The sequence below is a fragment of the Engystomops pustulosus genome, chromosome 2 (genome assembly GCF_040894005.1).
Source record: "Engystomops pustulosus chromosome 2, aEngPut4.maternal, whole genome shotgun sequence".
NCBI lineage: Eukaryota > Metazoa > Chordata > Amphibia > Anura > Leptodactylidae > Engystomops > Engystomops pustulosus.
The window spans coordinates 10486416-10505601 of record NC_092412.1 but is presented as its reverse complement, the minus strand read 5'-3'; the positions used below and the strand labels follow the sequence as shown (position 1 = coordinate 10505601).

Here is a 19186-nt window from a genome sequence, read left to right as displayed (position 1 = left end):
ACAGAACTGCCGCTCACTGGATGTTTTTTGTTTTTCGGACCATTCTCTGTAAACCCTAGAGATGGTTGTGCGTGAAAATCCCAGTAGATCAGCAGTTTCTGAAATACTCAGACCAGCCCTTCTGGCACCAACAACCATGCCACGTTCAAAGGCCTCAAATCACCTTTCTTCCCCATACTGATGCTCGGGAGATTGTCTTGACCATGTCTACATGCCTAAATGCACTGAGTTGCCGCCATGTGATTGGCTGATTAGAAATTAAGTGTTAACGAGCAGTTGGACAGGTGTACCTAATAAAGTGGCCGGTGAGTGTATATGACTATGTAAGTAGCTGTATATATATATGCCTCTGTATACAGTATAGGTGTGGGGTATATATGACTATGTATGTAGCTGTATATATATATGCCTCTGTATACAGTATAGGTGTGGGGTGTATATATGACTATGTATGTAGCTGTATATATATGTCTCTGTATACAGTATAGGTGTGGGATGTATATATGACTATGTATGTAGCTGTATATATATGTCTCTGTATACAGTATAGGTGTGGGGTGTATATATGACTATGTATGTAGCTGTATATATATGTCTCTGTATACAGTATAGGTGTGGGATGTATATATGACTATGTATGTAGCTGTATATATATGTCTCTATATACAGTATAGGTGTGGGGTGTATATATATATGTCTGTATACAGTATAGGTGTGGGGTGTATATATATATGTCTCTGTATACAGTATATGTGTGGGGTGTATATATGACTATGTTGTAGCTGTATATATATGTCTCTATATACAGTATAGGTGTGGGGTGTATATATATATGTCTGTATACAGTATAGGTGTGGGGTGTATATATATATGTCTCTGTACACAGTATAGGTGTGGGGTGTATATATGACTATGTTGTAGCTGTATATATATGTCTCTATATACAGTATAGGTGTGGGGTGTATATATATATGTCTGTATACAGTATAGGTGTGGGGTGTATATATATGTCTCTGTATACAGTATAGGTGTGGGGTGTATATATATATGTCTGTATACAGTATAGGTGTGGGGTGTATATATATATGTCTCTGTATACAGTATATGTGTGGGGTGTATATATGACTATGTATGTAGCTGTATATATATGTCTCTGTATACAGTATAGGTGTGGGGTGTATATATATGTCTCTGTATACAGTATAGGTGTGGGGTGTATATATATGTCTCTGTATACAGTATAGGTGTAGTTACATGTAAGTCTCTGTCCTCCCCTTCTCTTCTATACACACTGCTGCTTCCTGTCCTCCGGAAGCCCCGCCTGTTCAGTGACATCACACTCCCAGGGTCACATGACTAGTGGATAGTGAGCAGGAGCCCCGCCCCTCCAGTGACATCACACTCCCAGGTCACATGACTAGTGGATCGTGAGGAGGACGTGTGTTAGAGAGTGTCCTGCACTGAGGAGAGAAGAGGTGAGTGACCAGAGGAGGGACTACAACTCCCAGCATGCTCCAGGAACACACACTATATGGAGGGACTACAACTCCCAGCATGCTCCAGGAGAGCACACACTATATAGAGGGACTACAACTCCCAGCATGCTCCAGGAACACACACACTATATGGAGGGACTACAACTCCCAGCATGCTCCAGGTGCACACACACTATATGGAGGGACTACAACTCTCAGCATTCTCCAGGAGCGCACATGCTATATGGAGGGACTACAACTCCCAGCATTCTCCAGGAGCGCACACACTATATGGAGGGACTACAACCCCCAGCATGCTCCCGGAGCACACACACTATATGGGGGGACTACAACTCTCAGCATGCTCCAGGAGCACACACACTATATGTAGGGACTACAACTCCCATCATGCTCCAGGAGAGCACACACTATATAGAGGGACTGCAACTCCCAGCATGCTCCAGGAGCGCACACACTATATGGAGGGACTACAACTCCCAGCATGCTCCAGGAGCACACACTATATGGAGGGACTACAACTCCCAGCATGCTCCAGGAGCACACCCACTATATGGAGGGACTACAGCTCCCAGCATGCTCCAGGAGCACACACACTATATGGAGGGACTACAACTCCCAGCATGCTCCAGGAGCACACACACTATATGGAGGGACTACAACTCCCAGCATGCCCCAGGAGCACACACTATATGGAGGGACTACAACTCCCAGCATGCTCCAGGAGCACACACACTATATGGAGGGACTACAACTCCCAGCATGCTCCAGGAGCACACACACTATATGGAGGGACTACAACTCCCAGCATGCTCCAGGAGCACACACACTATATGGAGGGACTACAACTCCCAGCATGCTCCAGGAGCACACACACTATATGGAGGGACTACAACTCCCAGCATGCTCCAGGAGCACACACACTATATGGAGGGACTACAACCCCCAGCATTCTCCAGGAGCACACACACTATATGGAGGGACTACAACTCCCAGCATGCTCCAGGAGCACACACACTGTTAGAGATTTTTATCTAGGACAGTCCTTCATGTTGTACAGGCGACTTCAAATGAAACATTTCATGGCTGCCCCGGGGCTTGAACACAAACCCAAGACACACGTCAGTCTCTTAGTGTCTGTAAAGATCTTCTCCCTGTTTCTTTCCCAACCACCCGTATATCAAAACAGAAAAAGCAGCATTGGGGGGCGTGGTGAGATGATTAGGGGAGGGATTAAGTGAGCCATCGGCTCACTGAGGGGAGAGTACTCCTGTCGTTCTCTTGAAGGAGCCGGCTCTTAGAGTCAGTTTGTCACGAACAACCCATCACTATGAGGAATTGGAGCTCCGGGTCCTGAAATAGATGCTTAGGGTACTGACCAGTGATGGGGGAACAGAAGCCCCAGATCCTGACCAGTGATGTGGAAGAGAAGCTCCAGGTCCTCACCAGTGATGGGGGGAACAAAAGCTCCAGGTCCTCACCAGTGATGGGGGAATAGAAGCTGCAGGTCCTGACCAGTGAAGGGGAGAGAGGCTCCAGGTCCTGACCAGTGATGGGGAATAGAAGCTCCAGGTCCTGACCAGTGATGTGGGAAAAGAAGCTCCAGATCCTGACCAGTGATGGGGAGAGATGCTCCAGGTCCTGACCAGTGATGGGGAATAGAAGCTTCAGGTCCTGACCAATGATGGGGGAATAGATGCTCCGAGTCCTGACCAGTGATGGGGGCAAGAGAAGCCCATGTCCCGATCAGAGATGGGCAATAGAAGCCCATGTCCCGACCAGTGATGGGCAATAGAAGCCCTAGTCCTGACCAGTGATGGGCAATAGAATCTCCATATCCTGACCAGTGATGGGGAATAGAAGCTCCAGGTCCTCACCAGTGATGGGGTAGGGGAACAGAAGCCCCAGATCCTGACCAGTGAAGGGGAAGAGAAGCTGCAGGTCCTGACCAGTGATGGGGGCAAGAGAAGCCCATGTCCCGATCAGAGATGGGCAATAGAAGCCCATGTCCCGACCAGTGATGGGCAATAGAAGCCCTAGTCCTGACCAGTGATGGGCAATAGAATCTCCATATCCTGACCAGTGATGGGGAATAGAAGCTCCAGGTCCTCACCAGTGATGGGGTAGGGGAACAGAAGCCCCAGATCCTGACCAGTGATGGGGAAGAGAAGCTGCAGGTCCTGACCAGTGATGGGGAAGAGAAGATGCAGGTCCTGGCCAGTGATGGCGAAGAGATGCTCCAGGTCCTGACCAGTGATGGGGAATAGAAGCTCCAGGTCCTGACCAGTGATGGGGGAATAGATGCTCTGAGTCCTGACCAGTGATGGGGGCAAGAGAAGCTCCAGATCCTGACCAGTGAAGGGGAGAGAGGCTCCAGGTCCTGACCAGTGATGGGGAATAGAAGCTCCAGGTCCTGACCAGTGATGGGGGAATAGATGCTCTGAGTCCTGACCAGTGATGGGGGCAAGAGAAGCTCTACGTCCCGACCAGTGATGGGCAAGAGAAGCTCCAGGTCTCGACCAGTGTTGAGGAAGAGAAGCTCCAGGTCCTGCCCAGTGATGGGGAGAGATGCTCCAGGTCCTGCCCAGTGATGGGGAGAGATGCTCCAGGTCCTGACCAGTGATGGAGAATAGAAGCTCCAGGTCCTGACCAGTGATGGGGGAATAGAAGCTCCAAGACCTGACCAGTGATGGTGAATAGAATCTCTAGGTGCTGACCAGTGATGGGCAAGTGAAGCTCAGGTCCCAACCAGTGATGGGCAAAAGAAGCTCCAGGTCCTGACTAGTGTTGGGGAAGTGAAGCCCCAGGTCCTGACCAGTGTTTGGGAAGAGAAGCTCCAGGTCCTGACCAGTGATGGGGAGTAGAAGCTCCAGGTCCCTCGCTAGTGATGGGGAGGAGAAGCCCCAGGTCCTGACCAGTTATGAGGAATAGAAGCCATGGGTCATGACCAGTGATGGTGAATGGAAGCTCCAGGCCCTCACCAGTGATGGGGGAATAGAAGCCCTAGTCCTGAAGAGAAGCTCCAGGTCCTGACCAGTGATGGGAAGAGAATCTTCAAATCCTGACCAGTGATGGGGAAGAGAAGCTCCAGGTACCTACCAGTGATGGAGAATAGAAACACCAGGTTCTGACCAGTAATAGAGAATAGAAGCTCCATGTCCTCACCAATGATGGGGAATAGAAGCCTTGGGTCCTGACCAGTGATTGAGAATGGAAGCTCCATGTCTTCACTAGTGATGGGGAATAGAAGCTCTAGATCCTGACCAGTAATGGGGAATAGAAGCTCCAAGTCCTGACCAGTGATGGGCAATAGAATCCTTGGGTCCTGACCAGCGATGGAGAATAGAAGCCTTGGGTCTTGACCAGTGATGGAAATAGAAGCTCCAGGTCCTGACCAGTGATGGGGAATAGAACCTCCAGATCCTGACCAGTGATGGGGAATAGACGCCCTATTCCTGACCAGTGATGGGGAATAGAAGCTCCAGGTCCTGACCAGTGATGGGGAATAGAAGCTCCAGATCCTGACCAGTGATGGGGAATAGAAGCCTTTGGTCCTGACCAGTGATTGAGAATAGAGGCTCCAGGTCCTCACCAGTGATGGGGAATAGAAGGTCCAGATCCTGACCAGTGATGGGGAAGAGAAGCTCCAGGTACTAACCAGTGATGGGGAATAGAAGCTCCAGGTCCTGACCAGTGATGGGGAATAGAAACCCTAGTCCTGACCAGTGATTGGGAATAGAAGCTCAGGTCCCGACCAGTGATGGGGAATAGAAGATCCATGTCCTGACCAGTGATGGGGAATAGACGCCTTATTCCTGACCAGTGATGGTGAATAGAAGCTCCAGGTCCTGACCAGTGATGGTGAATAGAAGCTGCAGGTCCTGACCAGTGATTGAGAATAGAAGCTCCATGTCCTCACTAGTGATGGGGAATAGAAGCTCCAGGTCCTGACCAGTGATGGTGAATAGAAGCTGCAGGTCCTGACCAGTGATTGAGAATAGAAGCTCCATGTCCTCACTAGTGATGGGGAATAGAAGCTCTATATCCCGACCAGTGATGGGGAATAGAATCCTTGGGTCCTGACCAGTGTTAGGGAATGGAATCCTTGGGTCCTGACCAGTGATGGGGAATAGAAGCCTTGGGTCTTGACCAGTGATTGAAATAGAAGCTCCAGGTCCTGACCAGTGATGGGGAATAGAAGTTCCAGATCCTGACCAGTGATTGGGAAAAGAAGCTCCAGGTCCTGACCAGTGATGATGAATAGAAGCTGCAGGTCCTGACCACTGATGGGGAAGAGAAGCTGCAGGACCTGACCAGTGTTGGGGAAGAGAAGCTCCAGGACCTGACCAGTGTTGGGGAAGAGAAGCTCCAGGACCTGACCAGTGATGTCGAATAGAAACTCCAAAACCTGACCAGTGATGGGGAATAGAAGTTCCAGATCCTGACCAGTGATTGGGAAAAGAAGCTCCAGGTCCTGACCAGTGATGATGAATAGAAGCTGCAGGTCCTGACCACTGATGGGGAAGAGAAGCTGCAGGACCTGACCAGTGTTGGGGAAGAGAAGCTCCAGGACCTGACCAGTGTTGGGGAAGAGAAGCTCCAGGACCTGACCAGTGATGTCGAATAGAAACTCCAAAACCTGACCAGTGATGGGGCAGAGAAGCTCCAGGTCCTAACAAGTGATGGAGAATAGAAACACCAGGTTCTGACCAGTAATAGAGAATAGAAGCTCCAGGTCCTCACCAGTAATAGGGAATAGAAGCTCTGGATCCTGACCAGTGATGGGGAATAGAAGCTTTAGGTCCTGACCAGTGATGGGGAATAGAAGCCTTGGGTCCTGACCAGTGATGGGGAATAGAAGCCTTGGGTTTTGACCAGTGATAGAGAATAGAAGCTCCAGGTCCTGACCAGTGATGGGGAATAGAAGCTCCAGGTCCTGACCAGTGATGGGGAATAGAAGCTCCAGGTCCTGACCAGTGATGGGGAATAGAAGCTCCAGATCCTGACCAGTGATGGAGAATAGAAGCCTTTGGTCCTGACCAGTGATTGAGAATAGAGGCTCCAGGTCCTCACCAGTGATGGGGAATAGAAGGTCCAGATCCTGACCAGTGATGGTGAAGAGAAGCTCCAGGTACTAACCAGTGATGGGAAATAGAAGCCTTGGGTCCTGACCAGTGATGGGGAATAGAAGCTCCAGGTCCCGACCAGTGATGGGGAATAGAAGCTCCAGGTCCTGACCAGTGATGGGGAATAGAAGCTCAGGTCCTGACCAGTGATTGGGAATAGAAGCTCAGGTCCTGACCAGTGATGGTGAATAGAAGCTCCAGTTCCTGACCAGCGATGGGGGATAGAAGCCTTTGGTCCTGACCAGTGATTGAGAATAGAGGCTCCAGGTCCTCACCAGTGATGGGGAATAGAAGCCACAGGTACTGACCAGTGATGGAGAACAGAAGATCCAGGTGACTGGGTCATAGGCGTCGCTGTCACCCCTAGTTTTAATTTGTGGAATATAGGTAACTCCCTCAGGTGGGTGAAGAAGACGAGAAAGGACTCTCCCTCATTTGTGATGGATGTTGGCATCGGAGGCAAGAGGCAGGGCTAAGGAAGAAGGGGTCGATATGATTGAAAGGTGTAGTAATTTGAAAATTCTCTATTTCCTGGATGGAGTCTTTGTCATGTATTAACCAGCAGAAGATTCTGTAGATCTCCCTTAAGGGATTCCAGCTGCCTAGTGGGGACAGTGCTCCTACTGGAGTGTCGTAGATAAACTTCAAAAATTCTCCCTCTACTATTAAGGTTCTCTCCAAGAAATCTGACAGTTTGGCCAAAAGAATTTGGCCATATATCTGGACCTTGAGGAAGACATATTTACCCGGCTACCTTCTCATCCAGGACTTCAATTGCTATCTGTGGACTCGAAAGATAATTTCCCATGAGGGTGCATGAGCCAACGGGGGAACCTGCAAAGATCAATGTGCCATATCCAATTCGAGGGCACCCTCAGTACATTTTTGAAATTCAGTCTGAGTATATAGTGGAATTTGGAGGATTCAACAGATTCTACTAGTTTGGGGACCTGATGTCTGTTAATCTGAAAATTGTGCCTGAACGGTATCTGTAGAAGTTTCTACCTCTGCAACCCTAGTTTGCAACTGACTCAACTCTTCTAGCATCCTTGCCAATTCATCACTGTATGATTGCTCCAAGTGCCACATAGCACTTCATATCTTCCCTTGTAAGAATTGCCTTCAAATGGGATTGGAAGGTGTATAATTCTGATAGAGCCTCCAGTGTGTGAAGAAGCAGGGACTGCTACTGCAGAGCCACAGAGGTATCCATCTGTCCAACAGACAGGGATTGGAGTTATGTTGTCTAAGGGGTCTGGGTGCTATTAGAGGTAATCACTGTTGCATACCTCTTGGTTGGAGCAGTGGACCTGAAGAGGGATCTGGTGACATTGTCCAAAAAGAGCCACCCCAGGAAGCAGGCTGGGGGGTGGAGGTACTCCAGGATGCAGGGGCCAGGTGTTGCAGCTGAGATGGCTTTGCGGGCAGAGTTTGGGGACTCTACGTGTAAAGCTGGACCAATGCTGTAATTCTTATATTCCCAGGGATTGGTATAGATGCTTGTTGAGGGTCTTCCCTTAAAGAGAGGTAAGAGTCCGTCTGGATAGAGTCAAGTTCTGTAGATTCCTGCTGAGAGATGAAGGCAGAAGATGCCACAGTTGAGTCATGACATGATAAGCCTCTGTCTAGCAAAGGTTGACTCTATTTCTGGTGTCTCTGTTATCACAAGGGCCTCGGGTTTTGTACCACGACACCAGCTCCAATCATTGGTAGATGCGTAGACTGTGCAGGTGGTCGAATATTGGTAGTCTGGACAACAGTGGTTACAGTTGGAGCATCTGCCAAAATGTTAAATGCAGAGGTCAATGATTGTGTAGACTCACAACTGTCTCTACTATTTTTTACCTACCCTTTCTAGTCTTTGCTACGTCGGTAGTGAAAATAGAATTAGTGACGAGACCCAAGTCCAGTGTCATAACTCATCGCCTTAGTCTTTAAACAGTTTACCCATTGTCTTTCCATTTTTTTTAAATTTTCCTTAGATAAAGGACTCCATTTCTCTAAAAAATGGTATTTTCTATCAGTGACCCAAAAGTAATTGAGAAGGACAGAGAGCAGATGGCGGCCAGGATCCTGGACCTCAACATGGAGATCATCTCCTTGATAACCGGAGAGGTGAGAGTCTTCCAGGACATCGCTCTTATCTCTAGGAAAAACAGCGGGAAATGACTGGAGAGGTGAAGGATTCTTTGGATCTATGTAGTGATCAGTGTCTCCCCATACACAGGATTACACAGTAGTGAAGAAGTCGTCTGGTGAGTGTGTGACCCCCCGTGTGTCAGGAGGATGGACCCAGAGCCCCATCACCGAGCCTCCACCTCATTCACTGATACATGAGCAGAAGATCCTAGAACTTACCTCCAGGATCACTGAGCTGCTGAGCGGAGAGGTGAGCGCTGCCTGGAATGCTGGGACATTGTACAATAACACAAGGGAGGTGTCTGGGTGATGACTGTGTCATTGTGTGTGTCAGGTTCCTATAAGGTGTCAGGACGTCACTGTCTATTTCTCCATGGAGGAGTGGGAGTATACAGAGGGACACAAGGACCAGTACAAAGATGTCATGATGGTGAAAGGTCCACCAGGGATGGAGAAGGACAGAGAGCAGATGGCGGCCAGGATCCTGGAGCTCACCCTGGAGATGATCTCCTTGATAACCGGAGAGGTGAGAGTCTCCCAGGACACGGCTCTTATCTCTAGGAATAACAGCGGGAAATGACTGTAGAGGTGAAGGATTCTTAGGATCTATGTAGTGATCAGTGTCTCCCCATACACAGGATTACACAGTAGTGAAGAAGTCGTCTGGTGAGTGTGTGACCCCCCGTGTGTCAGGAGGATGGACCCAGAGCCCCATCACCGAGCCTCCACCTCATTCACTGATACATGAGCAGAAGATCCTAGAACTTACCTCCAGGATCACTGAGCTGCTGAGCGGAGAGGTGAGCGCTGCCGGGAATGCTGGGACATTGTACAATAACACAAGGGAGGGGTCTGGGTGATGACTGTGTCATTGTGGGTGTCAGGTTCCTATAAGGTGTCAGGACGTCACTGTATATTTCTCCATGGAGGAGTGGGAGTATATAGAAGGACACGGGGACCACCAGCCCCTTACATCACCAGGTAAGAGGAGACCTTCCTGATTATAGAGGACAGAGCAGGTGTGAGGTCACCTCCTCCATCATCTCATCATCACATATAGACAATGTATCAGTCACTGTGTATATTTCCTATAGATGCATCCAGTCAGAGAAATCGACCAGAGAGATGTCCCAGTCCTGGAGATTCCCAAGATATTACACAGGAACCAGAGAGATGTCCCAGTCCATATTTTCATATTGTTAAAATGGAGCCAGAGGAGAATGTCCCACTGGATCATCAGGTAGATGGAGTTAAGATTTCTGTAAATCTTCTATATATGGATCTAATGAAACTTCTACTAACCTTCTCCAGCAGCAGTGGGGTGAAGGGTCTATAACAGTGATGGCGAACCTTTTAGCGGCCGAGTGCACAAACTGTAACCCAAAACCCCCCTTATTTATCGCGAGGTGCCAACCAAAAATTAAAGCAGGAATTTATTGCTTCCTGTTCAACAACTTTCAATCATATTGGCCTCCTGAGGACAGCAACACAGTAGAAAGATAGAAAATTTTCATCATTTTAGCTTCTTTCCAGCGTCCCTTTGTACACAGAGAATCGTGGGGCCAGCAGGAGATCCTCCAAAAATAATTCGGCCCTGTCTACTACTTCCTACAGTCCCAAGTAGCGAAGTGAATATCAAAATGTGACGGAAAGCAGCATCTTTTAAGTTGCTTGGAACTGCAGGAAGATTCTTTGAGTCCCGTCTGGTGCGCTGGGGCGATGGCCCGGGTGCCCACAGAAAGGGCTCTGAGTGCCGCCTCTGGCACCCGTGCCAAGGGTTCGCCACCACTGGTCTATAAGATGATGTTGATGGTCGTTGTGGTCAGTCATAACTACAAATACGTACAAATTGCATTAAAGATTGTAGTAAAAATACCTATTACACTAAACTTACAGTTAATAGCAGAAGTGAATAATCTAGGACCTGATGTCCATAAGCGCAGTCTCCACCTCAGGATTGGATCACATCGTTTTATGCAGTAATATAACCGTAACTATGATGTGGATGTGTAAAATATTTGGATGAATATTGATCCTGTCTCCTCCTGCAAGAGATTATTTTCATGCCTTCTAGAGGTTTTCTCATGTCCTTCATGTTTGGATCTTTCCAGGAAAGTTGTGGTGGAAGGAGGAGCGGAGAGGAAATCCCCTCATCAGTGACAGAGGAGGGTAAGAGCCTTTCATGTATCTTGTGGGTTATTCTTCCCTTATACATTGCAGGGAGAGGTCACATCCAGGGGAGGAGATGGAGATGACATAGACACCGGCTCATCTGTCTCTGGTCTCCTCCTCCCGTCAGTGGGATCTGTCGATATTCACAGGTTGTTTTATTACGTGTGGAAGGAATATTTTCTCTCCTTTAGAGATTTCAGGCTGACTATGTAGGGATGGGCTTCTGGGTGCTTACGATACCCAGTCATTACTTGCTCTGCAATGTCTCAACAAACCCTTACTCCATACTTGCATACATTCTGAATCAGACATTCAGGCTTCTCCTCCAGGACCACCACAAATCGAAGCGGCCTATGCACAGCTAAGACAAGATCCCTCTGGGCTAGGGCTAGTGGTGAAAAAGTGAAAACTGTAGAGTTCCAGAGATAATCCCCTTAGTGGTGACCCAAAGTCAGACCGTTAGGATAGCACAGTGGGTGCTCAACCAACTTCTGTTTTCCCGAAGAGACCTGTATTTGTGTCAAAACCAGCTCATTCAGGCCTTACAAACTATTGTTAATCGCTCGAACTCACTATCTAGTGCAGTGGTAGCACAAGTCCCAGCCACACCAGCTTCTCAGCTTCTCTCCTGCCATAGCTTATGTCAGTCCTGGAGTTCAACTACCATTTTGCCTCATGGTCCCGGTAACTCCAAAGCCTCCTGTGGACTCCTGAACCAGTGTCAAATCAATGCTGCATTGCATATTCATTGATTCCCTACTGAATTCATTGATTCCCTACTATTCAGTTCCATACTCTTGCTAAATTTTTCTTGGAATAGTGATGCCTTTGTAGCCCCTTTCAGGAACTTTCTGGAAGGGATGTGCCAGCTAAGACAAACTCATTCCCCGGCCATGTGCTGTGGTCATGTGGAAAGAGGATTCCAATACTGGCACTAAAATTTAATTTGCCCATTCGTTTCCAAGATGAGCCAATACATGCAGAGAGGACAAGTCTCTGAGCTATGTTATGCAGGCAGACAAAGAATTATGTTTTGCTGCCGCGAGATATCAGGAGGGGGAGAAAGAAAAAGAGGAAGGATACGGTGGTTAAGTTCTTCAAGGGGTTGTAATATCAATGGGACCCAGGAGCCTGTAGGGGCTCTTGTAACACCCCCAGAGCATTTGTGCTTCATTATCATAAATAGCTCCTAATATACATGGCACCTAATATATATGGAGCTGTAATCTATAGTTAATAAAGAGGAAGTCAACTACTAGATTTTCTATGTAGACATTTCTCCTGGAAAAACTTACTCAGAAAAAAAAAAATCTAAGATGGCTGGTCATTCAAGGACTTGTAAGACTCGTAACTTAATTTCATGCCAATTCCGGTAGCTTGCACTCTCCAAGGATATATGAGAATATGTCTCTGCTTGCTCTAAGTGTGCCCAGTAGAAGAGTCTCCATTATAGACCTACAGGCTAACAAGAAGAGAAGACCACCTCAGATCTACCGGCACATGGCTTTGGCTTGAGGTTCTGCAAGTTTGCTCCTAAATTCCTTCGCCAATTTGAAGTTTTTTTAACAAATTGGCTTACAAGCTTCAACTTCCTCTGACCATAAGGATCCGTTACTTTTCCATTTGTCTCTTTTCAAACCAGTGGTTCTTAAATTTAAACTTCTTCTGGTGGCTCCACTGATGTTTTCGAGGTCATAGAAGAGCCCCAACAGTAGCTGGGAAAACCTTTTGCTTTTTAGACTGAAAGGCCTTTGGTTACAGAAGGGAGAGATGGAACCTGAAGAATATAGAACCAGATCCTCAAAAGATTTATTTCGTTTTGGTTCCAAGAAGTGCGGCATAATGGAAGTTGGGTGCTTCAACTGATAACTGGCAACCGGTTCTGTTTCCTCCTGCCCATTGAGAAAATTAAATATCCACTCCATCCATATCCATCCTCCAAGTTTTAAAGTCCCTTTTAGTTTAAGCGCTCTTCATATATTCGGTCTCAATGCGTTCTAGGTTCAAGAGGTGTTTAATTTGCTCAGCAATATATTGTAGTGTGTGTACCTCCTGCAGCCAGAAACAAAAAAAAGCTTTGTGTTGTCACCAAGCTAATTACATGTAACAATTCTCGTAACTAAATAGGGAGGCGGGAGAGACCTTCCTCTTTGAGGAAGTGAAAGTATGAAGGTGTCGGGGTTCACCGGAATTTCTCAGTCCCACAAACAGTAATACATGCCTCACACCATGCCCCAAAGGATCTGCACGTGTGGACATAGCAAAAGACCATGGAAAAGATTCATACCCTTCTCCTTATATTTAGAGCAACTGGTTTTGCGAGGGAGGTAGAATAAATCCAAATATGTCTTTATGCAGTAAACAAAATTTAGAATCTGTCCAAATTCTGTTGAGAATTTTTTGAATGGAGGCCTATCTTCTGAAATCTGAACCTTGATGTCATTGGGAGAACCTGGATCGGAATCCTTTTAGGTGTTTATTATCTGGAGTGTAGAGCCACGGAGGGTTATCCTCTGTTTAGTAATGCACAGACACTCTTCCAGTGCTAAAAAATAACGCTTTTAATGCACAATTTGTGACAAATAAATTAATATAGATGACTTTGCTTTATTTTTGCTTGTAAAAAAGTTTAATTTCTTTTTTACTTTTTTACTTTGCTTTTACTTGTAATTTCTTTTTTAATTCTTTCTATATTTTTTTAGGAGACAAAAGTACAAGAGGTCCCCATGGACAGTTTTCACCTCCTGAAAGTGAGATGAGTTTAACTCAAAAATCACATCTTGTTATCCCTCAGACAATTCACACAGGAGAGAAGCCGTTTTCATGTAGTGAATGCGGACAATGTTTTATGCATAAATCACAATTTGTTAGACACCAGAGAAGCCACACAGGGGAGAAGCCATTTACATGTCCTGAATGTGGGAAATGTTTTGCTTATAAGTCAAGTCTTGTTCACCATCAAGGAACTCACACAGGAGAGAAGCCATTTCCATGTCCTGAATGTGGCAAATGTTTTGGGAACAAAATCTATCTGAATAGACACAAAATAATCCACACAGGAGAGAAACCATTTTCATGTAGTGAATGTGGGAATTGTTTTAACAAGAAATCATTCCTTATGCAACACAAGAAAACTCACACAGGGGAGAAGCCATTTTCATGTACCATTTGTGGGAAATGTTTTAGTGTGAAAGCAGGTCTTCTGGAACATCAGAGAATTCACACAGGAGAGAAGCCATTTTCATGTACTGAATGTGGGAAAAGTTTTAGATGTAGGGCAAGTTATTTGAAGCATGAGAAAACCCACACAGGGGAGAAACCATTTGTGTGTCTTGAATGTGGCAAATGTTTCATTCAAAAAAAACATCTCTATACACATCAAAGAATTCACACAGGGGAGAAACCATTTTTATGTACCGAATGTGGGAAATGTTTTAAGGATAAGTCAGTCCTTCTTGTACACAAAAAAACTCACACAGGAGAGAAGCCATTCTCATGTAGTGAATGTGGAAGATGTTTTACGGTGAAATCAGTCCTTATTGCACACGAGAGAACTCACACAGGGGAGAAGCCATTTCCATGTACTGAATGTGGGAAATGTTTTACCCAGAAATCCCTTCTTGTTAGACACCAGAGAACTCACACAGGGGAGAGGCCATTTGCATGTCCTGAATGTGGAAAATGTTTTAATTGTAAATCGGATCTTGGTAAACATCAGAGAATTCACACAGGAGAGAAGCCCTTTTCATGTCCTGAATGTGGGAAATGTTTTGCTGAAAAATCAAGTCTTGATCAACATAGGACAGCCCACACAGGGGAGAAGCCATTTTCATGTAGTGAATGTGGTAAATGTTTTAGCAGGAAATCAAGTCTTGTTCACCATCAAGGAACTCACACAGGAGAGAAGCCATTTTCGTGTCCTGAATGTGGCAAATGTTTTGGAAACAAAATCTATCTGAATAGACACAAAAGAACTCACACAGGAGAGAAACCATATTCATGTAATGAATGTGGGAATTGTTTTAGCAAGAAATCATTCCTTCTTAAACACAAGAGAACTCACACAGGGGAGAAGCCATTTTCATGTACCGAATGCGGGAAATGTTTTAGTGCAAAATCAGGTCTTGTTGAACATCAGAGAATTCACACAGGCGAGAAGCCATTTTCATGTACTGATTGTGGGAAATGTTTTAGATCTAGGTCAAGTTATTTGAAGCATGAGAAAACCCACACAGGGGAGAAGCCATTTATGTGTCTTGAATGTGGGAAATGTTTCATTCAAAAAAAACATCTTTATACACATCAAAGAATTCACACAGGGGAGAAACCATTTTCATGTTCCGAATGTGGGAAATGTTTTAATGATAAATCAGTCCTTCTGGCACACAAGAAAACTCACACAGGAGAGAAGCCATTCTCCTGTAATGAATGTGGAAAATGCTTTACGGGGAAATCAGCCCTTATTGCACATGAGAGAACTCACACAGGGGAGAAGCCATTTTCCTGTTCTGAATGTGGGAAATGTTTTACCCAGAAATCTGTTCTTGTTCACCATCAGAGAATTCACACAGGGGAGAAGCCATTTTCATGCACTGAATGTGGGAAATGTTTTAGATATAATTCAAGTTATTTGAATCATCAGAAAACTCACACAGAAGAGAAACCGTTTTTATGCCTCGAATGTGGAAAATGTTTTACTCAGAACTCAGATTTTGTGAACCACCAAGGATTTCACACAGGGGAGAGGCCATTTTCATGCACTGAATGTGGGAGATGTTTTAGCGAGAAATCAATCCTTCTTAAACACGAGAGAACTCACACAGGAGAGAAGCCATTTTCATGTAATGAATGTGGAAGATGTTTTAACCGTGCATCAAATCTGGTCAGACATAAGAGAACTCACACAGGGGAGAAGCCATGTTCATAATGCAAGAAAGGTCATCAGTTTGGGGATCTATTGTTGGATTTTCTCCTTTAGTGATGGCTTTTGTATAATATATGTTATCTAAAATTAACATGGGAAGTCCAATGGGCCAATCATCATGAAAAAATTTATACAGAGACCTGTTCCTGATAATTGGCCAATGTAAATGAACATCTCTCTGTATTTTGGGGAGAGAGAAGCCTCAGTGATATCTAACAATAAATCCATTGTTAATTTCTCCCAATAAAGTTTAAAAGGTTCATCCAAATCAATATGTTCTCTGCTAGATGAAGGCTTGTCCTCCCTTTAAGGGTTGATTGTTCCACATTTACATCCAGAAGTTATAGCTAGGGCCACCCTTATGAATTTCGGAGACCCTAACTTTGTGGGCTTCCCATGGGTAAGGGATTATGTACCTTTCTATTAGCCCCCTCATCATTGCCGAGCTTTGAAACTCCCCCCCAAAATGCCTCTTTGCCCCCCCCTGAGGACAATTTTCCCCCCAATTTTTTAGATTTCAAAGGGACAATAGGGAATCTATTTATCATTGTCATTTTGAGTTAATTATAAAATGTAAAAAAAAAAAATTCTGTACATTTCAAAAATTGTTTCTCTAGTTTTTGTAACTAAAAATAAAAAAGGAAAAAAAAAATCTTGTCAATTTTTAACTAGTCCTACGTGTCACAAAAAGATTTTTTAAAGCAAACCTGTCCCCAGGAATGTCATTTTTAGCTTGTGCCAGGTTCCTGTAGCCAATGCGATGCCGATTTTAAAAGTGCCTTTGTCAGCATTCCGAATCCTTTCAGTGCTTTATAAAACTTTCATAAACTATTATTCACAAATAATAAATGTTGTATCTGTCAATTTTAAATCTATATCTTCATTTACATTTGGAAATTATTGTTATATTTATATATAGACACATAGGTTTACAATTGGACTTATCTTACTATTGATAAGCCCCTACTGTCACTGGCTTCAATGATAACGCCCTTATTATTCATTGTATCTCTTCCCAAACTTTTTATCTTCTTCTTCTTATTGCATATTATTACATTTTTTTTTTTTACTTTTCTTTTTTATATATACTTGTTTCTTTTCTATGTATACTTGTCCTTTACCAAATTTACAGAATTTTATTTCACTTGAAAAAGCGGGCTTTAGTTCCCCGAAACGCGTTGTGATGATCTGTGACCTATCCTTTCATTAATAATAAACCTATTCGAAGAGATTATACATGCCCGGTCTCGTTGTGCGCCTAGCGTTTCTACTCTTCCCGATTTGACTCCTAGACTCCAACCGGCCTAGTCCCCTGTGTTTGGAGAACATTTTGAAACAACGGCTGCCACTGACCACTGCCACCTCAAACTAACACTAGAGTTGTGCCTGGATGAGCACAACTCAACCAGGTGAGCAACCACATAACTATACAAAATACACGTATCCTAACAATACTACCCTATGAGCGCTTTTATTTTGTTTTTGCCATTTTTCCCTTAACTGGATGATGGGGGAGATTCTTCGTTGGGGTCCAGAGTGTCAGTCCCACTGTATGGTGGCGTCTCGGCCTGTACCTGTCTTGGCCTTCTCCGTGACTCCCAAGCCTTTGAAGGGCCTACCAACGTGTTACCGGGATTTTGCCGATGTGTTCTCTAAGAAGCAAGCAGAGACATTGCCACCACACAGTCCCTATGACTGCCCTATAGATTTGTTGCCGAATACCTCTCCTCCCCGGGGACAGGTGTACCCTCTCTCCATTCCAGAGAACACTGCCATGTTGGAGTATATTAAAGAGAACCTGCAGAGAGGATTTATACGCAAGTTCTCCTCTCCAGCTGGTGCAGGGTTCTTTTTTGTGACCAAGAGAGATGGCTCCCTCCGCCCTTGCATTGATTATCGCAGACTTAACAAGATCACGGTTAAGAACCGCTATCCTATGCCTTTGATCACAGAACTCTTTGACCGCTTGGCGGCTCCAAGATTTTCTCCAAGCCGGATCTTCGGTGGGCCTACAACCTTATCTGGATCCACAAGGGTGACGAATGGAAGACAGAATTTAACACCCGAGATGGACATTTCGAGTACCTTGTGATGCCATTTGGACTTTGTAATGCTCCAGCTGTCTTCCAGGAATTCGTCGACATCTTCTGAGATCTGCTGTACACGTGTGTCGTGGTGTACCTAGACGACATTTTGGTGTTTTCCCCAGATCTTGAGGTGGATGCATCCTCTGTAGGTGCTGGTGCAGTGCTCACCCAGAAAGGGTCTACAGTCATGGCCAAAAGTTTTAAGAATGACACAAATATTATATTTTCACATGATCTGTTGCCCTCTGGTTTGTCAGATGTTTATATATCATACAGAAATACAAGTGCAATCATGATATGAGTAACAAAAGCTTTTATTGACAGTTAGAATGAGTTAATGCAGCAAGTCAATATTTGCAGTGTTGACCCTTCTTCTTCAGGACCTCTGCAATTCTCCCTGGCAGCTCTCAATCACCTTCTGGACCCAATCCTGACTGATAGCCGTCCATTCTTGCACAATCAATGCTTGTATTTTGCCACAATTTGTTGCTTTTTGCTTGTCCTCCCGTCTCTTGATGATTGACCACAAGTTCTCAATGGTATTAAGATCTGGGGAGTTTCCAGGCCATGGAGCCAAAATCTCTATGTTTTGTTCCCTGAGACATTTAGTTATCACCTTTGCCTTATGGCAGGTGCTCCATCATGCTGGGAAAGACATTGTTCATCACCAAATTGCTCTTGGATGGTTGGGAGACGTTGCTCTTGGAGGACATTCTGGGACCATTCTTTATTCATGGGTGTTTTTAGGCAAGACTATGAGAGCCGATTCCCTTGGCTGAAAAAGCAACCCCACACATGAATGTTGCAGGATGCTTTACATTTGGCATGAGACAAGACTGGTGGTATCTCTCACCTTGTCTTCTCCGACCAAGCTGTTTTCCAGATGTTCCAGACAGGGGATTCATCAGAGAAGTGGCATCTTTGCTGCCCTCCTTGACACCAGGCCTTGCTCCAAGAGTCCTGGCGCTTGCTGGTCTTTCATGGGCGCCCTGGAGTCTTTTTGGCCACAATGGAACCTCTCTCTTTGAATTCTTTGATGATACGATAGATTGTTGACTGAGGTGCAATCTTTCTAGCTGCGATACTCTTCCCTGTTAGGCCAGTTTTGTGCAGTGCAATGATGACTGCACCTGTTTCTTTAGAGATAACCATGGTTAACATATGACAGATTGATCTCCAGCCCTGTCCTCATCAGCACCCACACCAGTGTTATAATAATTCTTTATATAGCGCACACAGATTACG

At 45.3% G+C, this 19186-nt stretch overlaps 1 protein-coding gene across 1 annotated transcript in view; it reads left to right on the top strand.

Moving 5' to 3' along the window:
* LOC140116886 (uncharacterized) overlaps positions 1-17064 on the top strand; it is a 49148-nt gene extending 32084 nt beyond the window's left edge. Inside the window, 2 exon segments of the mRNA XM_072133320.1 lie at positions 10813-10927; positions 13633-17064. Coding sequence (XP_071989421.1) covers positions 10813-10927; positions 13633-15857 — 2340 coding nt within the window. The 3' untranslated portion in view covers positions 15858-17064.
* The last annotated feature ends 2122 nt before the right edge of the window (positions 17065-19186 follow it).